General features: G+C 42.4%; 1 protein-coding gene across 1 annotated transcript; it reads right to left on the bottom strand.

Moving 5' to 3' along the window:
• Positions 1 to 12,700: 12,700 nt before the first annotated feature.
• LOC133895284 (NADPH--cytochrome P450 reductase-like) lies at positions 12,701 to 18,292 on the bottom strand. The gene is made up of 17 exons (XM_062335490.1): positions 17,735 to 18,292; positions 16,872 to 16,931; positions 16,680 to 16,756; positions 16,149 to 16,290; positions 16,003 to 16,039; positions 15,851 to 15,920; positions 15,563 to 15,754; positions 15,363 to 15,455; positions 14,837 to 15,050; positions 14,665 to 14,748; positions 14,418 to 14,569; positions 14,241 to 14,337; positions 13,716 to 13,865; positions 13,554 to 13,631; positions 13,352 to 13,474; positions 13,148 to 13,261; positions 12,701 to 13,031 (listed from the first exon to the last, which is right to left on the bottom strand). The coding sequence occupies exons 1-17, from the start codon at positions 18,053 to 18,055 to the stop codon at positions 12,951 to 12,953; spliced, it is 2,085 nt and encodes a 694-aa protein (XP_062191474.1). The 5' UTR covers positions 18,056 to 18,292; the 3' UTR covers positions 12,701 to 12,950.
• Between the last annotated feature and the right edge of the window lie 608 nt (positions 18,293 to 18,900).

Raw genomic sequence — 18,900 nt, 5'->3', positions numbered from 1 at the left:
CGAACCCGTTCCGCTCGAACCTGAGTCAGCAGCTCGCCCCCGTTTCAACCCAAATCAAATCAACCCATTCTAGAACCCAGCACGTTTTTAACTTTTTACTACATGATTTTCATCGTGATTTCACACTTTTATTTCGGAATATATTAATAGACTAATACCATTCTAGAACCCAGCACGTTTTTACCTTTTTACTACATGATTTTCATCGTGATTTCACACTTTTATTTCGGAATATATTAATAGACTAACATACGATTTTCTTTCGACTTTCACTTTTAAAAGTGACCCACTTTTAACTGATTTTTTCCACTTTCAATTAAACATTTTCTCTCACTTTAAACTACAATCCCTTTCCCAGCTCTCAACCGAAAAATATTCCCAACTTTTCACATTGGAAAAATCTCAATTCATCTAAAGTGTTCCTACAGTATATAGATTTAACCTATCATGTTGAGGGAAGATATTATTTTTTAATCATACCTTATTAGTAAATATGGGGAGATTAAACAGAGTTGTATCCTTCACCTATTAACTCACATGGGTGAAAGGATAGGATGAACACAAGCGCACTCGCTCATCTCGCCTCACCAGGCCAAGACGACGAAGGGTGTAGACACCGATGTAAATTAGTCCAATAGTTTATACAAACTTAAGCTTCTTTTGTAAATTTTAAGAGACGTATCGGCCATAAATTTCTCTATATATATACCTACCTAGGGGCTCGTCCTCATCCAAGGTTTAACTTACCGTTCGCCGGTCGGTATGCCGATCCTTTTCTTCTCCGTTTTTGTTCTTTCTTTGCGTGCAGGTGGTGGTCGAGCCGGCGAGGGTAGAGGCGGCGGAGCGTGCCGGCGAGGAGACGGCGGTTGCGTGACGCCAGCCGCGAGGGTTCCAGTTGGGTGTGGATGAGGCTGTTGTGCCCGCGAGTCCAACCCGAACCCGTTTCAGCAGCTCGCCTCCGTTTGAACCCAAATCAAATCAACCCATTCTAGAACCCAGCACGTTTTTACCTTTTTACTACATGATTTTCATCATGATTTCACACTTTCATTTCGGAATATATTAATAGACTAACATACGATTTTCTTTCAACTTTCACTTTTAAAAGTGACTCACTTTTAACTGATTTTCCCCACTTTCAATTAAACATTTTCTCTCACTTTAAACTACAATCGAATATTCCCAACTTTTCACATTGGAAAAATCTCAATTCATCTAAAGTGTGCCTACATTCAATTTCAAGAATCACGAAGATGCGTTGGTGGGTCTGTACAGCATGATAGCAATGTGAAGTAACAAGTAGTGGTATACATATTATAGTATATAGATTTAGTCTATCATATCGAGGGAAGATATTGTCTTTTAATCATACCTTATTAGTAAATGTGAAGAGGTTTAAACAGAGTTGTATCCTCCACCCTATTAACGCACGTGGATGAAATGATAGGAAGAACACAAGCGCTTCGCTCATCTCGCCTCACCAGGCCGAGACGACGAAGGGCATAGCCACAACACACCGGTGTAAATGAGTCCAATAGTTTATACAGACTTAAACTTCTTTTGTAGTTTTTAAGAGATGTCTCGACCATAAATTTCTCTCTATATATATATACCTACCTAGGGGCTCGCCGTCACCCCGCACTGGTAGCCACTCCGAGTTCGGTGGCCACCTCTACGGCCACGCCCATAATAGGAAGGTTGGCCACCACCCCTGGCGACTTCGTCACGAGGAACCCCTCTCTTGCCATTCACTTGGCCATTCGTGCCGAGGAACCCTAGGAGGATGCCCAAAGATGTTGCACTGGATGGACAGCAGCCCATCCACAATAGGGTCTACCAGTCCACCGCTAGAGCAGCATGTCCCTACTCCGCTCGTCTACTGGGATGCCCCCAAGGGCTACGATGCACCTGGGGGTTCACAGTGGTACCAGCATGATGAAACTTTAACATTTCGAACTCCGTCGGAGCACGTACTACCGGTATCCACACTCCCGCATGAGGATCCTATATTGTGGTACATGCAGGGCCGAGTTAGCGGTTCTGAATACACGTTCGGTGAAGTTGCAACACCACACGGCGATAAAGATGACGAGCAAGGGCACACATGGCAGGGGCCAGCGTAGGCCACTGGAATGAGGGTCACACACCCGCTAGATGCTTACACTCCTGGGGATTACGTGCGGCGTCGTCGTCGTTAATGAGCCAGTGCAGTATATTGTGTACTCATGTGTACTATGTGTTATTCACTATATTATGTACTCATCTGTACTATGCCTTATGCACTGCAGTGTTAAAGTAATTACATTTAATTTACATAATCTTTGTCAAATAATTAGGACCATAACTTATTTATGAGTTACTTATTAAGCATTTTTATATATCAATTACGATATTTCATACCTTTAAATAACCAGCGATTCGTGCTTTGGTGCAGAGCAAAAACGTTGCAGTCAAAGATCAATACATATATAGCGGGATATTCTAGTACTAGCTATCCATGGACACCTATAATGATCGATATAGCATTAAATGCCTCCTTGCAGGTTATGTATGTAGGGAATGATGATCTCTTCAATGAGAGCAACCTAATCCAAGCTGTGTCTAAATTGCATGCAAGACCATCCTGTTCTGCGTTCACCGTTCCACTCCTACATGAAACAACCGACGACCTTAGGACCCTCTTGCACGAGCGCCGCCAAATATACCTCAGGGTATGCGAACTAGCCGACCATCCTTCTGTGCTGGGTTTCTGTATGAGGCAAAGAAGGATGGCGATATTGCCCGATCAGTATGCATCCCACATAAAGGTTCATCATTTTCTATTTGGTCAACCTACTTATCTTATTATTATTGATTCAAATACTCCTCTTCTACGTTAAGCATTCCAAAAAGACGTAGAGCTGATCAACAAAGAAATCTCACACTTCTTGGCGATGCATATGCTCTTCGGCGGGGGTGTGATACCTGATTTGCGTAGAAGACGATGAAGATCAGCGAACCTAAGGGGTACAAGAGCACTCTCTACTATTCTACCTAAAAATGACAACGCCGATGTGGACGATGATTTCATGCCACCAATGCCTCGACGTTCCACCAGCCATACAGGAGAAGGTTCAACGAACACTACAAGAGGATGTTCATAACCATATGACATGGTGTCCAACCAACAACGAAATAGGACGTGCTCCTGTCATGATACCTTAAGATGACGACAACGATGATCTCATGCCACATCGACCCCTCCCTCTAAGTCCTCCATCTCCGGAGGACCGTGAAGATGATGTTGGATTTCCTTGTACCCGTCCTCACAACTTCCAACCACCACCTCGGAGACGACAACCATCTTACCCTGATAGCCTTAACTGGCACAACTGGCATTCTTTCGCTAATTTACGCCGTCACTTTTCACCGTCATCTTGAGATGATCAATGATACAAGAGTTAATGTTGTGTATGTTCAAACATACCTAAGTGTTAAGGCTACCCACCGCCTTAGAGACTACATGCTTTCTTTCTCGTGCATTTTTGAAATGTACAGTTAAATTAGCAAATAATTTCAAATTTTGTTGAAAGTTGGTAATTACATGAAATGACAACACACCGGTACATAATTTTAAATTTTATTGAATTTTTTCAATAACATGAAGTGCCAATTCACCGAGATAAAATGACAGTTAAATTAGCAACTCGTTTCAAATTTAGCTGAAAGTTGCCAATTAGATGAAATAACAAAATACCGGTATCAGATGACAGAAGCGAACCGCAGCCGGCCACGACCATATTTGCCAATTACATAAAATAACAACACATGCAAAAAAAATGTCAGAAAACAAGTATTTCGGCACACTGTGTGACGAATACACACTATTCCCTATATTCGGCACACGGTGTACCGAATACAGGTGATTTTTAGCACACCATGTGTCGAATACAGATGCTAGATTCGTGAATACAATAATATGTTGTCTATTTCAATAAATACGCTCAAGTATATTGTATAAATTCATATTTTTGCCCCACTTGTCTCATGGCATAGTAATATGCTTATGGTCTTAGAAAGAATGACAATTCTGTCGTTGCATATGGCTAGGATTTTTTGAAGATAGCTTATGGAAATGTATTTTAATTGGTGTCTAGCTCAGTAGCATGGAATTCATTTGAATTGTGTCTTATTCTTGTTATTTTGAGGTATACTGTAGTACCCTTGTTCCGTAGAGGCTGATTGGTTATCAGCAAGGCCTACTTTCTAGGTTCACCAATTTTAACGTTATACTTGTGAAAGCTACTTGTATTATTGATAGTACTTGATTAAGTCTTAATTAAGGAGATTATTAACCCTAATATCAAACATTATCTTAAGCGGAAGCGTATGGACATGTACCTACGTTCGGTGACGTCATTAGTGCTTGACAGTGAGGTCAAAGAGCGTCGGTGTAGATATGGATGTTGTCGATGGTGATGACGGTGGCGGTCTTCAAGTCGATTCAGCGTCTCGTTAGGATCGGGAAAGGTTTGTTAGAGCGCTTTGGAACCTTATGGGATTAGTTGTTTTCCACTAGGCGCCGGACCCCCTCATTTATATGGCGCTGCTCGACTCGAGACCGCAACTATGTGTTGGTTGCGCCTCCGATCATGGCGCGTACGGAGATAGGACTCCCCCCATCTCTCGGTCTCGTTAGTTAGGATACATTAGCTCAATGTAGCCGAGATCAATTTTAACATTCTCCCCCCTTGATCGTAAGGCTGACATCATAAGTCCACTCTCAATGAAACAACACTTCAAGGCAAAGCGTTACAGTGGCTAATGATATACCACTGAAACCAAATACCTATAGTGTATCACTTCATCTCAAAATGGAAATTCATTATTACTAATGGGAGTTGGTTTGCATTATGGTACTCTTATCCAGAATCATAGGCTTTCCAATAACTCCATGCCGGCAACATGATCACGAAAAATATGAGATGGTAAGCCTTTAGTGAGCGGATCCGCAAGTATTGATTTAGTACTTATATACTTGACACTTATTGTTTAATCCTGGATTCTATCTTTCACAACATGATACTTAATGTCGATGTGTTTGGCAGCACCACTCGACTTGTTGTTACTCATATAGAAAACTGCAGGTCGATTATCACAGTATAATGTAAGTGGTTTTGTAATGCTGTCGACCACTCTTAATCCTGGGATAAAGTTCTTTAGCCATACAGCCTGCTCGTTAGCCTCACAACATATCACAAACTCAGCTTGCATCGTTGACGATATTGTAAGTGTCTGTTTTGAGGTTTTCCACTAAGCTACTCTAACGAAGGTGAAGATATAACCTAACATGGATTTCTTAGTATCCACACACCCCGTAAAGTCTGCATCCGAATAACCAACAAATTCGAGGTTATCAAATTTTCTAAATATGAGCATGTAGATTTTAGTGCCTTGCAAATAGCAAATGACTTTCTTAATGGCTTTTCAGTGGTCCGATCCTGGATTTGACTGATATCTGCCAAGCATCCCGGTCATAAAAACTAAGTCAATGCGTGTACATACTTGAGCATACATAATGCTTCCAACAGCTGAAGCATAAGGAACCGACTTCATTTGATCAATTTCATATTGGTTCCTTGGACATTGAAATGTCCCAAACTTATCGCCCTTAACAATAGAAGCAGGCGTAGCAGAGTATTTATGCATATTATATTTTTTCAGTACTCTGTCAATGTATGCCTTTTGAGACAAACCTAATACTCCTTTGGACCGGTCTCGATGAATTTCAATGCCAAGAACATTAGAGGCTTCACTGAGATCCTTCATATCAAAATTAGAAAAAAGAAATCTCTTGGTCTCAAACAGCATATCCTTATTATTGTTGGCCAATAAGATATCATCCATATAAAGAACTAAGATGGTGAATTTCCCCCCTTTAAACTTTACATAAATACAGTTATCAACTTCATTTTCTTTAAAACCAAAATTTCTAATGACTTTATCAAACCTGAGATACCACTGCATGGACGCTTTCTTTAGACCATAAATTTATTTCTTAAAGCGACATCCCAAATGTTACTTGCCTTCGATGATAAAACCTTCCAGTTGAGCCATGTAGACTTTTTCTTCCAAATCACCATTAAGGAATGCCGTCTTTACGTCCTTCTGATGTAGCTCTAAATCATAATGCGCTATAAGCTCCATAATAATTCTAAAGGAATCTTTACTTGATATAGGAGAGGAGAGAAAGTTTCATTATAATAGATCACTTCTCTTTGCGAAAAGCCTTTATCTACGAGCCTCACTTTGAACCTTTCAATGTTCCCCTTAGAGTCATGCTTTGTTTTGTAGATCCATTTACAACCTACTGTTTTGGCTCCATCAGGGATTTCTATTAGGTTCCATACATCATTATCGCTCATAGACTTTAATTTATCCTTCATGGCATTAAGCCACTCATGCGAATGATCACTCATCATAGCCTCTATATATGAGTTTGGATCTTCTGCCCTCCCTATGTCATTAACATCCTCATTCATGTAGATAACGTAATCGTTCGAGATGGCAGGTCTCCTGTCACATTGTGATCTTCTGATCAGTTCATTATACACTACAGTACCAGGACTGTGTACTGTAGGGGACTGCTGAGGCTATCATCAGGTGCATCGTTAGGAATCTCAGAGACTTCAACAGGGGTTGCACTGACATTAGTTTCTACTGAAGGTGTAACCACCTGGGGTACAGGGATGTAGGGCTCGTGGATAAGTGGTGCAGGAACATAAACACACTTTTTCTCGAGATCAACTTCTCTGGGCTCCAGATTTTCGTTCTCAAGAAATACAGCGTGTCTTGTTTCAACCAACCTAGTGATCCTATCATGACAGTAAAATCGATACCCTTTTGATTTCTCAGGATACACAATAAAGTGACAACTAACTGTCTTAGAATCTAATTTCCCAATATGTGGATTAAAACTTTAGCTTCAGCTACACATCCTCACACACGCAGATACTTCAAATAGGGCTTTCTCCCAGTCCATAATTCGTAAGGTGCTTTTGGAACTGATTTACTGGGAACCCGATTAAGAATGTGTGCGGCTGTCTTAAGTGCCTCCATCCACAATCCAACTGGTAAACTAAAATAGCTGAACATACTTCGCACCATGTCCATAAGCGTGCGATTGCGCCACTCGGCTACCTCGTTTTGCTGAGGTTCACCAGGTGTAGAATATTGGGCTACTATGCCATTTTCCTGAAGGAATCTGGCAAAAGAACTAGGGATTTGCCCATATGGGGCATGTCTCCCATAATACTCTCCCCCGCGGTCCGATCTCACTACTTTAATCTTCAGGTTGTGCTGATTTTCTACTTCAGCCTTAAATATCTTAAATTTGTTGAGAGACTCAGATCGATCTTTAATGGGATAGATATAACCGTAAAGGGAGAAATCATCAGTGAAGGTAATGAATGAATCAAAACCATCAACTGATATCACAGGAAAAGGACCGCATATGTCCGTATGAATTAATTCTAATAATCATGTGCTCCGAGTGACCCACTTCTTTATTTGCTTAACATATTTTTCTTTAATGCAATCTATGCAGTGGTCGGAGTCAGAGAAGTCTAAGGGTTGGAAAATCTCTTCCTTAATGAGACGCTCCATTCTCCCCCTCGAAATGTGGCATAAACGACAATGCCACAGTTTCAAAGAAGTCTCATTAATTACACTTCTCTTTCTCTTATAGCCTACATCACAAACATTCATAGACACAGATGATTCATTAAGAGGAAGCATATAAAGTTTATCTTGTCGGATGGCAAGACCAATAACATCTGAATTAAACTTAACAATGCACTTATTGTCTCAAAAATTACAATGAAAACCATCATCGTCTAATATCCAAATTGAAATGAGATTCCTCCTCATGGTAGGAATATAAACTACATTATTCAGTCTAAGAGTGAAGCCACTATCAAGAACTAATGGAAGAGATCTGACAGCTTCAACTTCAGCTTCCTTCCTATTGACCACTCTAAGACTTCGCTCCCTTTTCCTAATATTCTCGCGGTAAGGAATCCCTGTAAGGAGTTGGTAACGTGCACAGTGGCACCTAAGTCAATCTACCATGAATTAAGGGGAAAATCAGCATAAAGAGATTCATCAATAAATATTATTAAATCATTACCCTTCTTTGCGAGCCACTTCAGGAAACCAACACAGTCCTTTTGGTAGTGGTCCTTCTTGTGGCAGAAGTGGCATCTATCATCCTTAGATTCTTAAGGGGCAGGAGCAGAAGGAGCAGGTGTCTTGGGCGCCCTCTGTGCTACCTTGTCATGCTTAGCGACAAAATGTAACTTCTTCTTAGATTTGAAATCCCCTTAAAATTTTCTTTTATTGTTGGGACTGCTAACTTGATTCACAAAGTCTTTCTTCTCAGCCCTCACCCTCTTTTCCTCTTGGATGCACATCACGATCAAGTCGCTCATGCTCCGCTTCTCCTTCTGAGTGTTGTAATTTATCTTAAAAGGAGTAAACTCATGAGGTAGAGAGGTTATAATGAAATGGACAAGGAAACCCTCAGAGATTTCCATGTCTATGCCCTTGAGTTTGGCAGCCATGTCTGTCATCATCATGATGTGTTCTCTTATACCGTCTGACCTATAATTATACTTAGTGTTAAGGAGCTTCTGAATCAGTGTACTGGCATAAACCTTGGAGGTGCCTTTGAATTGCTCCTCCACAGATGCTAAGTACGTCTTAGCCTTTTTTTAGTTTGGAATTGTTCCCCTTATAGCATCTGATATCGAGTTCCTCATTATCATAAGTGACATGCGGTTGGACCGCTCCTACTTCTCAGAAAGTGTATCATAAGTTTTCTTTAATTCATCATGATTTTCCACGCAAATGGCGGGAGCAGTGGGAGCGTCAACCCTGGGTGCATAGTCAAGGTTCAAAACACCAAAGACAACAGTCACCTTAGCTTTGCAAGCGGAAAAATTATTGCCCATAAGTTGCTCTATGCCGTCAATTATGACGGCAATAGAGGAAGCGTTAAGAGCTGGAGAGTAAAACATTAGGCCAGATTAGAAATTTATCATAAAGAAATAATTTGCACGAAAATAACCCTACATTGATCTGATTAAAACCATGCAAAAATAAAACCCTAATCCGCATCACCGTTGGGCAGAAAACGGAAAAGAATTTGAATAATCACATAAAATGGCGCACAATCACAATCAACTTTGGTAAGAAACTAATTATGAACCCATTAAAATTCTCCGAAAAAAAATCTTCCTGTTGGTTCCAATTTTATCCAGATAATTAATCGTAATTTTGTGCACTAATCATTATTAATTTTGGGCCATAATCCAGTGCATAAATGAATAAAAGCATTAGATAACCACTGGAAATTCTAGAAAATAAAAAAGCCCAAAGAATTAAAAGAAATTGGCCCAATCGACCTATTCAGCCGTTCGGCCCACGCGCGCGCATCTGGCCCATTGCGCGGTGCAGGCCCAGCCTAGAGGAAGCGCTGGCCCACGTCCCTTGCGCGTGTGTCGGCCCGGCCGAAGGCGCAGCCCAGCTTCGCCCCAGAGCATCAGCGCCATCCATGGTGATCGAACGGCCTGCTGATAATTTCGCCCGAAACAAAACCGCCAGTCTCCCCGAAAACCCTAACCCTAAAATATTTCTCTCCGTTTTTCTCCTTCACTCCCGAGAGAGAGAGAGAGCGGCAGCAGCGGCGAAAACCGGCCACCAGGAAAGAGAGAGAGAGTTTGAACTGAGCGAGGAGAGAGAGAGAGAGAGAGAGAGAGAGAGAGAGAGAGAGAGAGAGAAACGGTGCAACCGTGGGCTTGCTCGCCGGCTCATGCGCGCGACCGAGTCGCATGCGGATCCGTTGAGCATGTTCGCGGTGGTGCTCGGAGGATGGTGCGCGCGGCGAGAAGGAGTCCCCGGCGGTAGAGCTTTGGTGTGCGTACACAAGACAAAGATGCCGAAGGCTCAGGAAGATCTGCACGCACCCGACGCCGGGGAGAGGAATCCGCCGGAGGCAAGGGTGAACCAACTCCGGTGACAACACTGGCGATAGAAAACACCGCAAAAACGTAAGTAAAACCCACCTCCATTAGCTTGAGGGTTCAGATTTGGGGATTTAGGGTTTTGGAGTTGGGGGAAATTTGGGAGTTCTTAGGGTTTTGAGTTAGGGTTCTTTGGATTCCCCAATGTCCCCTCCTTCTAAGTGCTACCCGAGGACAAAACATGTCGATTTGCCCCCCATACGTACCCAAACCACACAAGCATACTCATACATGCACATAAACATGATCAAACCGAAAGAATTCGACTTTAAAAACATGAATAAGTGTCTAATCCTAGCCTAATTTGAACTTAAACACATAATAGATCATCAATATGCTTAATCCGATCAAAATTAAGTCTAATTGACCACTAATGGGTGTCAACCGTACATAATAAAACCTTAATAAAGTATAATTGGGTCTGATTAGGGTTAATGGCTGCTCTGGTACCATTGATAGTACTTGATTAAGCCTTAATTAAGGAGATCATTAACCCTAATATCAAACATCATCTTAAGCGGAAGCGTATGGACATGTATCTGCATTCGGTGACGCCATTAGTGCTTGACGGTGAGGTCGAAGAGCGTCGGTGTAGATATGGATGTTGTCGATGGTGGCGACGGCGGCGGTCTTCAAGTCGATTCAGCGTCTCGTTAGGATCGGGAAAGGTTTGTTAGGGCGCTTTGGAACCTCACGGGATTAGTTGTTTTTCGCTAGGCGCCGGACCCCTTCATTTATATGGTGCTTCTCGACTTGAGACCATAACCATGTGTTGATTGTGCCTCCGATCGTGGCGCGTACGGAGACGGGACTCCCCCATCTCTCGGTCTCGTTAGTTAGGATACATTAGCTCAATGTAGCCGAGATCAATTCCAACAATTATTACAAATTTCTAATTTGAAGTTTACTCATTTGTAATATGTCACATGTATCAAGAGTTGTTTGCTGGTTTACGATGCAGACAAGGCTTATTGGTTCAAGTTCTTATTTTTCGTATGGTATGGCCTATGAGATGGTACATGTCGAGGCTTAACATGTCTGTACTTGTAAATATGAACTGGGCTTGTTGAGTGCACTGAAGTATGATCAGATGCAGTTTAGATGTATTAGTAAATTTAGCCTCTAAGCTCTTCCTATTTCTTTATGCAGCAAAGTGTGATCAGAAGCTGTTAACTTGTATTAAATTTTACAGGCACGTCATTTAGATGACCAAATTGAAGGGTTTTTCTTTTGGATCATTGAGCCTAAATTCATTGTTTTTGTCTGTCTCTCATCTCCATAATGCTGTCTCAGCTAGCGTCCAGTGTATATATATATTTTTGAACGGAGTCCAGTGTATATTAGAATCCAAGTCAATCCAAGACAATGCCAACGATCAAAATGTAGCCAGGAATTGATTCTTCTGGGTAGGAGGGGATTGGGTGGTGGGAAGGGACCAACCCAATCCCGCCTTGGTTCATTTCTCCAAGGGTTTGTGTTCCCTATGTGCCAAACTTATGTTTCGAAACAAGCCCTTAGTTATAAAGATCTCTTACTTATGTTTTGAAACAAGCCCTTAGTTATAAAGATCTCTTATGTTTCACTGGATCAGTGGATTGCAGGTTTCACATTCCTCGTGGCCGCAAATAATTCCGTCCCTTCCACCTACAAACATCACGGATTCTCAAAGGTTTGTAATTCCTTCATCTCTCGCTGCTCAATCTCTGCCTCTTAGATCTCGCTCCCAGTCCCACTCATCTCTACTCGATCAATTTTGTTTCTCTTTCTGATTTGTTGCTGGTTTGTGATGTGTAGCTTTGTTAATTATAGTAATTTAGTTTTAAGTCGCCTCCATTCTTTCTATGTTCATGGATCGGTTTTATGTTACAGGATTGTTGATGCATGTAGACTGCATCTGCATGTGATGACTGAGATCCTCTGCATTGGAGAAGCCAATGCAGAGAGGCTACAGCCCTCTGCATTAAGGTGAATGTGCACCGTCCGATCAAAAACGGAGAGCCTAGATCTGCCGCTATAGTAACCTGTGAACAATAAGTTGTGCTGCTACAGTAGCATCGATTAACTAATGTATTCTATTGTAGCTGTTGACTCATTGCACTGTCTACACAATGATTCTCTACATTAATCGTAATTAAGGCAGAGGATACGGGTCCGCATGTGATGGCTACCATTATGATTGCACCTGCGTGCGAAGGCTACCACTATGTAAGTATGTATTCAGTACTATTTATCCAATTTGTTGATCTGAATATTACTTCCATTGTGTAACAGTTTCCTTCAGGTTCTCATTAGCCCTCTGCCGTGTCGTGGTTTTGACAAACTAACTACATTCGGTCTCTCTGATATATCCAAACAAAGATACTTGATGCGATGGCTATATTGAAGCAGGATTCAACTAAACCAAAGCTTTGTCGAACATGCACAAGCAGTGTGTTGTCACCTGCAGCTCATAGCAAATCACCTGTCTCATCTGTTGGATGCTCTTCGGCAAACCAACTATCATGCATAGTTTAGTTTTCTCAGGTGCTCAAACTAATGTCATAGCAAAATTGATCCAAACAATTCCTGCAGCAACGCGCGGGGAATCCTTCTAGTATCTATGATACATAATCCCCCAAAACCGTATTTGAGATAACAACTATAAAAACTATAATAGGCTTATTGTCCTCATCTTATACATACAAAGAATATATAATACACTGGTGCAAAACCCCCTTAAGAATCTCAAAAGCAAAAGAAAAGAAAAAGAAACGTAGAGCCACTAAAAACAACTGATCTTAGTCCGTCGTCAGTACTCTTACAGCAACAGTTGTACAATTGTACAACTGTAATATGAATTAATAGTGTCCCCTGAATATCAGGTATTTTTCATCTCCTCAAGATAGCCTTTTACCACACATCCCTCAGGTATCTGCCCTCCGTTTGGAGACTCTTCACAAAGCTCTCAGCCTTAGAACTGTCTAGCGAGCCCTGTATGTCAAAAACGGAGAAATTTGCATGAGAAATAACATAGCCCAGAGAATGAAGAATTTATAATGTTATATAAGTGCTTTTAACCGCAAGACAATGAGGCTTAGGGGCAGTACCTGCTCCTGAACAATGGTGTGGAGAACTCTGTGTACATCTCTGGCCATGCCTTTGGCATCACCGCAGACGTAGATGTAACCACCTTGGGAGATCATGTCCCAGATTTCAGATGCCTGGACATTGACAAATGTAGGAATTATAAGCCACTGGATTTTGGACTGGAGGGTAACAGAAGATTATCAAAAACGGAGCAGTTGAATTACTTTCTGTGCCATCTTGTGTTGCACATATTCCTTAGTAGGGCCCTGACGTGAGAAGGCGAGAACCAGCTCAGACAATGCTCCTTGCTCAAGGAAATTGTTCAGCTCATCCTCGTAGATGAAGTCCTGCAAAATTACAATTATCTCAGATACAGCCTACAGTCAAAATCTTTGTTGCTAAGTGGAATGTCTGTTTGGTGTGTACCATCTTGCTATTTCTGCACCCAAAGAAGAACACGGATCGACCAAGCTCAGCTCCAGATTCTCTTTGGGCTAACCTTTCCTGTTATCATGAATGAAATTTGCACATTAGCAATTTGCCTGATGAACAGTAGCAGTGCAGAAGTATCATGGGACTGCAATAAACCTGCAAGAAGCCGCGGAAGGGTGCAAGACCGGTCCCTGGGCCAATCATGATAATCGGCACTGAAGGATCAGCTGGTAGTTTGAAGTTTGATTGCCTCACAAATATCGGAGCCCAGCTGCAGTCCTTGCTGTCTTCCGATGGAACAGCATTCTGTAAATCAAATTGAGATGGGAGAGTAGTTTCAGATAAATCTGTTGTTGATCTGTGATTAATGACAACCCAATTTTTTTTTCCTTTTAATGTAGATCAAACATGAAAATTATGCTTTTGAGTTGGCTTGACAAGCACAGATGTGGAAGCGCCGATGGTAAAAAGAATCACTTTCCTTTCAAAATACTAGTGCGAGTGTTACATACTCATAGGCATGATTTGCAGGGAAAAACATTTAACTGATCAGCAGTTTGACAAACATTATCAGCTTTAGTACAATCACAGTCAGGTGAGAACAGAGAGAGATCAAAAGATTGCGACATCATCCATCACCCAAAAACACAAAAAAGAGGTGTAATAACTTTGATAAGTTACCTTGATCCAAGTTGAGCAGACTCCCTTGTGTACCCTTCCAGCTGGTGTTGTTTCATTCACAAGCGCACATGTGACATGAATCCTGGTTGGTGCCATACTGATGGACAAAAGGAAATATAAGTCAACAGAAAAGAACTATTTAGAATGACAAGGAAAATTATGAGTGGAGTTATTTACCTAGGTGAAGATGAAATTGAGTAATATCGCGGTTGAAGACGAGGAGCGACAGCTGCAAAGAAGACTCCAAGTGGAGGATTTGCCGAAGGGAACTCTGCCATGACTTCCAACAGGCTCCTCTGACTTGCGACAACCCATTGAGCATATTCATCCTGCATGATGAATAAACTTGTTAAGTCTTATGTCTAGGCCTCTAGAGGTTCCATAGAATGAAGAAAACCTGCACAGATCACTTAGAGAAACTAACCTTCCCAGCAGGAGATGCCAAGAACCTCAGACGGTCAGCCTCAGCAGGATCTGAAGCATAAGTAGCTAATGCAACCAAAGAACTCTGCAAATCATACACAACATTTGGTTAGAGAGACTTTAATTAACTTGTCATAAACTCTGTAGGATTTGTGCACTACTAAAACACTCACCTTCTTTGGTGAATTTAGAAGATCGGCATATCGGGCAAGTGCATTCCTCACAGTGATAGGGGAGGGGAAAGGAGGAGCAAGAGAACCTCCATCCTCTTTGTCGGCATGGATGGTGAAAAATGTCTCTGGTGAGTAGCCTAACAACCTCTCTGCCTCCTCTACAACCTCAAGGCAGTTTTCGGTGTATACACCAACATGGTCACCGGTTTCATACCTGATAAGAAGCATGGTGAAATTATGTTAGGAACAATGAACAAGGATGAGAAACCAGAAATTTACTTTCAACTAACTCTTGCGCGCAAGCCAAGCATTTGAATTAAGCAACCATATAGCTCCATTAGCACATTACTATGTTCGAATAGTTTACAGGTAATAAAAATCATATATCCAACAAGTGTTAGAATAATCTGCCCCCTTCCACTTTTTTGATACCACAGCCTACATAGGCAACATTCTACTTAATTTTTCTATCACAGCCTATTTCTGACTAAAAAGACAATACTCGTAACTTTAGATGATAACTTACGTAAGACCGGTGCCAGCAATGTCGAACTCCAAGTGAGTGCACGAACGATCAGAAGCAGGAGTGTGGAGCTCCCGCCGTACTGCCACACTAGCCCTAAAGATGCACAGAATTTTCAACTTATTAATTTGAACACCGATATTATAGAAAATATTGGGACCTTCAGCCATTATTGCAAATGTGGGGAATAGTGAAATTCTTACCGGCAAGGATGCTGTGCATCATGGACCACATGACCGTTTGCTAGGCTGAAGTTTCTGTCCAGATGAGCTGACTCCTCAGGCTTGACGAATTCAACCCTATATTCAGGAATAGCAGCTGTGTACGTAGTGCCTGTGGAAATATCATTTTCATCCCGAAGTAACCGATCCAACTCTGGCCAGAGAGCTTCTTTCCTGAGGACACAACAGAGTTCAGGAAGAGCACCGCAAATAACACCGAAGCAACCGAATTCCAAAATTTTCAGCTTTAAAAAAACAAAGAATACATACCATGCATTGAAGTCATCCTCAATGCATTGATCATCGTCTCCAAGACCAATCGGGACAAGGCGCTTTCCACCTAAGCAAACATAATAAAACACCTAAGATCAGCTAATAAAAAAGTCGGAAATGATAGGATAGTCATGACTCATGAGGCGTACCTTGTTCAGTTAGGCACTCATCAACCACCTTGGCAACCTGTAGCCAGAAGAGAAGGATGAAGATCATGAATGCCAGCATAACAAGATTTTCCAAATGGGGCAGAATTATAAAGTAAAATGATCTGATAAGTAGTATCTGTGAGTACTTTGTTGAAATGCTCATACTGTCGATTGCCCAGACCAAACACAGCATACTGAAGGTCACTCAACCAGACTCCCTTCTCATTTCCCTCAGTGAACCATTTGTAGAACCTAGCAGCGTTGTCAGTCGGCTCACCATCTCCATACCTGAAATTTTACCAAACTAATATTAGAAAGGCTTCCTTGAATTTAGTATTCAAAAATAAAAGAAAAGGCAGTCAAATGTTGAGATCCCCAAATTGTTAACTGAGCTATTATTATTATTATTATTTACTAAGGCAAATCTGACAAAATAAATAATAAAGTAAAAGCCAGCAAAATTCAGAGATCATTGTAATTTTTAGGATGACACTTTGAAACTTTTGGTATTTCGAGTCCACTGATGGAAACATACTGTTCATGTTCAAATTTCAGCCAGAGAAATGATGCATATACTAAGGACTTAATAAATGTTTCCACATTGTTCTCCACATTGAGGTGCAATATTCAAAGTATTAGAAGATATCAGGTCACAATGGAGAGAATAAATGTCTTACGTTGCAACGAAGAACAACACGAGCTTCTCCTTCTTCAACTTCTCCTCGTATTCCTCATCCTCTGCCGCATAATCATCCTATAAACAACCGTAGTTTGTGCGTAAGATCATCTGAAGTAATCCATCTCTTGAAAATTGATCGTACCAGACAATAGTTCCGTTCATGGTTCTGTGTTGTTATCTGTGTTCTTACCAAGTCCACAACTTTGAAGACTGCCTTGTCGTATCTTGCCTTTGCCTCCTCAGCAATTGACTGTTATGTAGCAGGTCAAATAATTAGAAGACTGTTATTCTGGAAAAAAAATGCATATACTGAAGATTACAACAAGAGGTCAAAACTACAAGACATGTGATTTTCCCCTTCCAATCTACCAAACAACTTCACGTTTCTCAATTATTCCACCCTGTTTCACACGAAATCGAAGAAAACGATGTGATGATTGGGGCCCAGAAAGATGGTAGGAAGAAGGATGTATGGATGTTTAGCCCACCAACTCCTTGACAGTTGACAGGCTTATTCTTTGCAGCCGGTTGATTTGTATTGTTTATTTTTCTGGTCAACATTCTGCTACCGCACATGCTCTTGTTTTCTTGCTAGGAGCGCTGGAAAAAATCTGATAAATTATGGAGAAGCTTGCAGTTTGACTTTCTCAAGCAAATAATTGGGGTAGTCGGAGTAGAATGCAGCGGAAAAGTCTGGTAAAATTCAAAACTCTGTTCACCAAATTGTTCGAATCTCGCAGTAACTTTGATAGACTAATGTGCCGTGAAATTTCTGTTGCCGCGAAAGCGACCTCCAAAGCCGGCGTGAAAATGATGGCGAAAGTTTTTAAAATTTGTCTCCATCACTAATCAAGAACTAGTTTTTTTCCCATCGCAAAAAAAAAAAAAAAAAAAAAAAAAAAAACAACTAGCCTTTTCATTTAATTAAAACGCCCCATACCCTTGGAATTATATATTTTTCCCTCTCATAAACAAGAGAAGCAATTCACCTACACGAACAGCAAAGCAATTCGTGAAAAGAAACAATTATAAGGCGAGAATTGGTTGTGGCACCTTAGCGAACCCCTCGGCGGTGCCGGTCTGCGTGCCGAAGAAGACGGAGACCTTCTTCCTCCCGTCGTCGGCCGCCTCCTCAGCGCTCTTAACGGCCATCGCCTTAGCTTGAGTCGCCAGCTCCGCCACGGCCACCTCTTTCTTCCCCTTCCTCCCTGCGGCGGCCAGCCTCCACAGCACGAGTAGCGCGGCGCCGAGAACCGCCGCCGCCAGCGTGGCGACGAGCGCCCGCCCGTCGACGCCCTCCCCCGCCAGCTCCGGCGGCACCCTACCCCGCAGCAGCGCCGCGACCAGGTCCATCGCCCCCGACGCCGAGTCCATCGCGTGCCGCTTCCTCCTTCTCCTCGCTAATCAACGCGGCACGGAGCCCAGGCAACCACGGACGGATCGATCGGTGGAAGCGGGCGGCACGGGAACGAAGGGGTTGGTGGTGAATGGGTGGTAGGTGAGGTGAGGTGATGGCAGCAGTGATTGAATGCTTGACGCGGCAACGGAAGCGACGGGGTTCTGTTACAATTACAACAGCTGCTGCTGCTGCCGGCGACGGGGAGGAGGGCAGGGGGTTTATATAGGTGGGGCGGTGGGGTAGGCGAGGTCAACCCACCTACCACCGCGCGGAGGAAGGGGAGGCTTCGCTGCTTTGGTGGACCCGGTCCACTGGGTGGGGGTAGGTTTGGCGTTTGGGAATGGATGGGCCCCGGCGCATGGGCGCGGCGTGGCTGCTTGGTGGCGTGGCGTTGGGGGTGGGGCCCGCATGTCGGGGAGGCTCAGAGAGTGTGTGTGTGTTTCGTCTGTCGTGGCATGGCGTAGCCTACGTAGGTGACGGATAATAGCGTGGGAGAAATATTGCTTTCTTCCTGGGAGTGATTGGACAAATTGAGATTTTCTCCTTTGCGATATACTAAAGGGTTATGACAATTATGCCTCCAAGTTCCATCTTTTTTTTTTCAATTACAAGGTGACTCGTATCCGCTCCATCCAACTCAGAGCAGTATCTGATTTCCGGGGAGGGGAGGGGAGGGGATGGGACATGCACCCATTATCCACCACGAAAGAACATGGATTTTTTTGTGAGGCACGTTTGTCTTTCTCATGAGACACAGGTTTTCGTATACGTAGTTGCGCACAGATTATCTAATTCATTTAGCAGGATATGCTATTAATGT

This window comes from Phragmites australis, chromosome 16 (assembly GCF_958298935.1).
Source record: "Phragmites australis chromosome 16, lpPhrAust1.1, whole genome shotgun sequence".
NCBI lineage: Eukaryota > Viridiplantae > Streptophyta > Magnoliopsida > Poales > Poaceae > Phragmites > Phragmites australis.
Note: the sequence above shows the minus strand (reverse complement) of the source record. Positions and strands in the feature narration are given on the sequence as shown.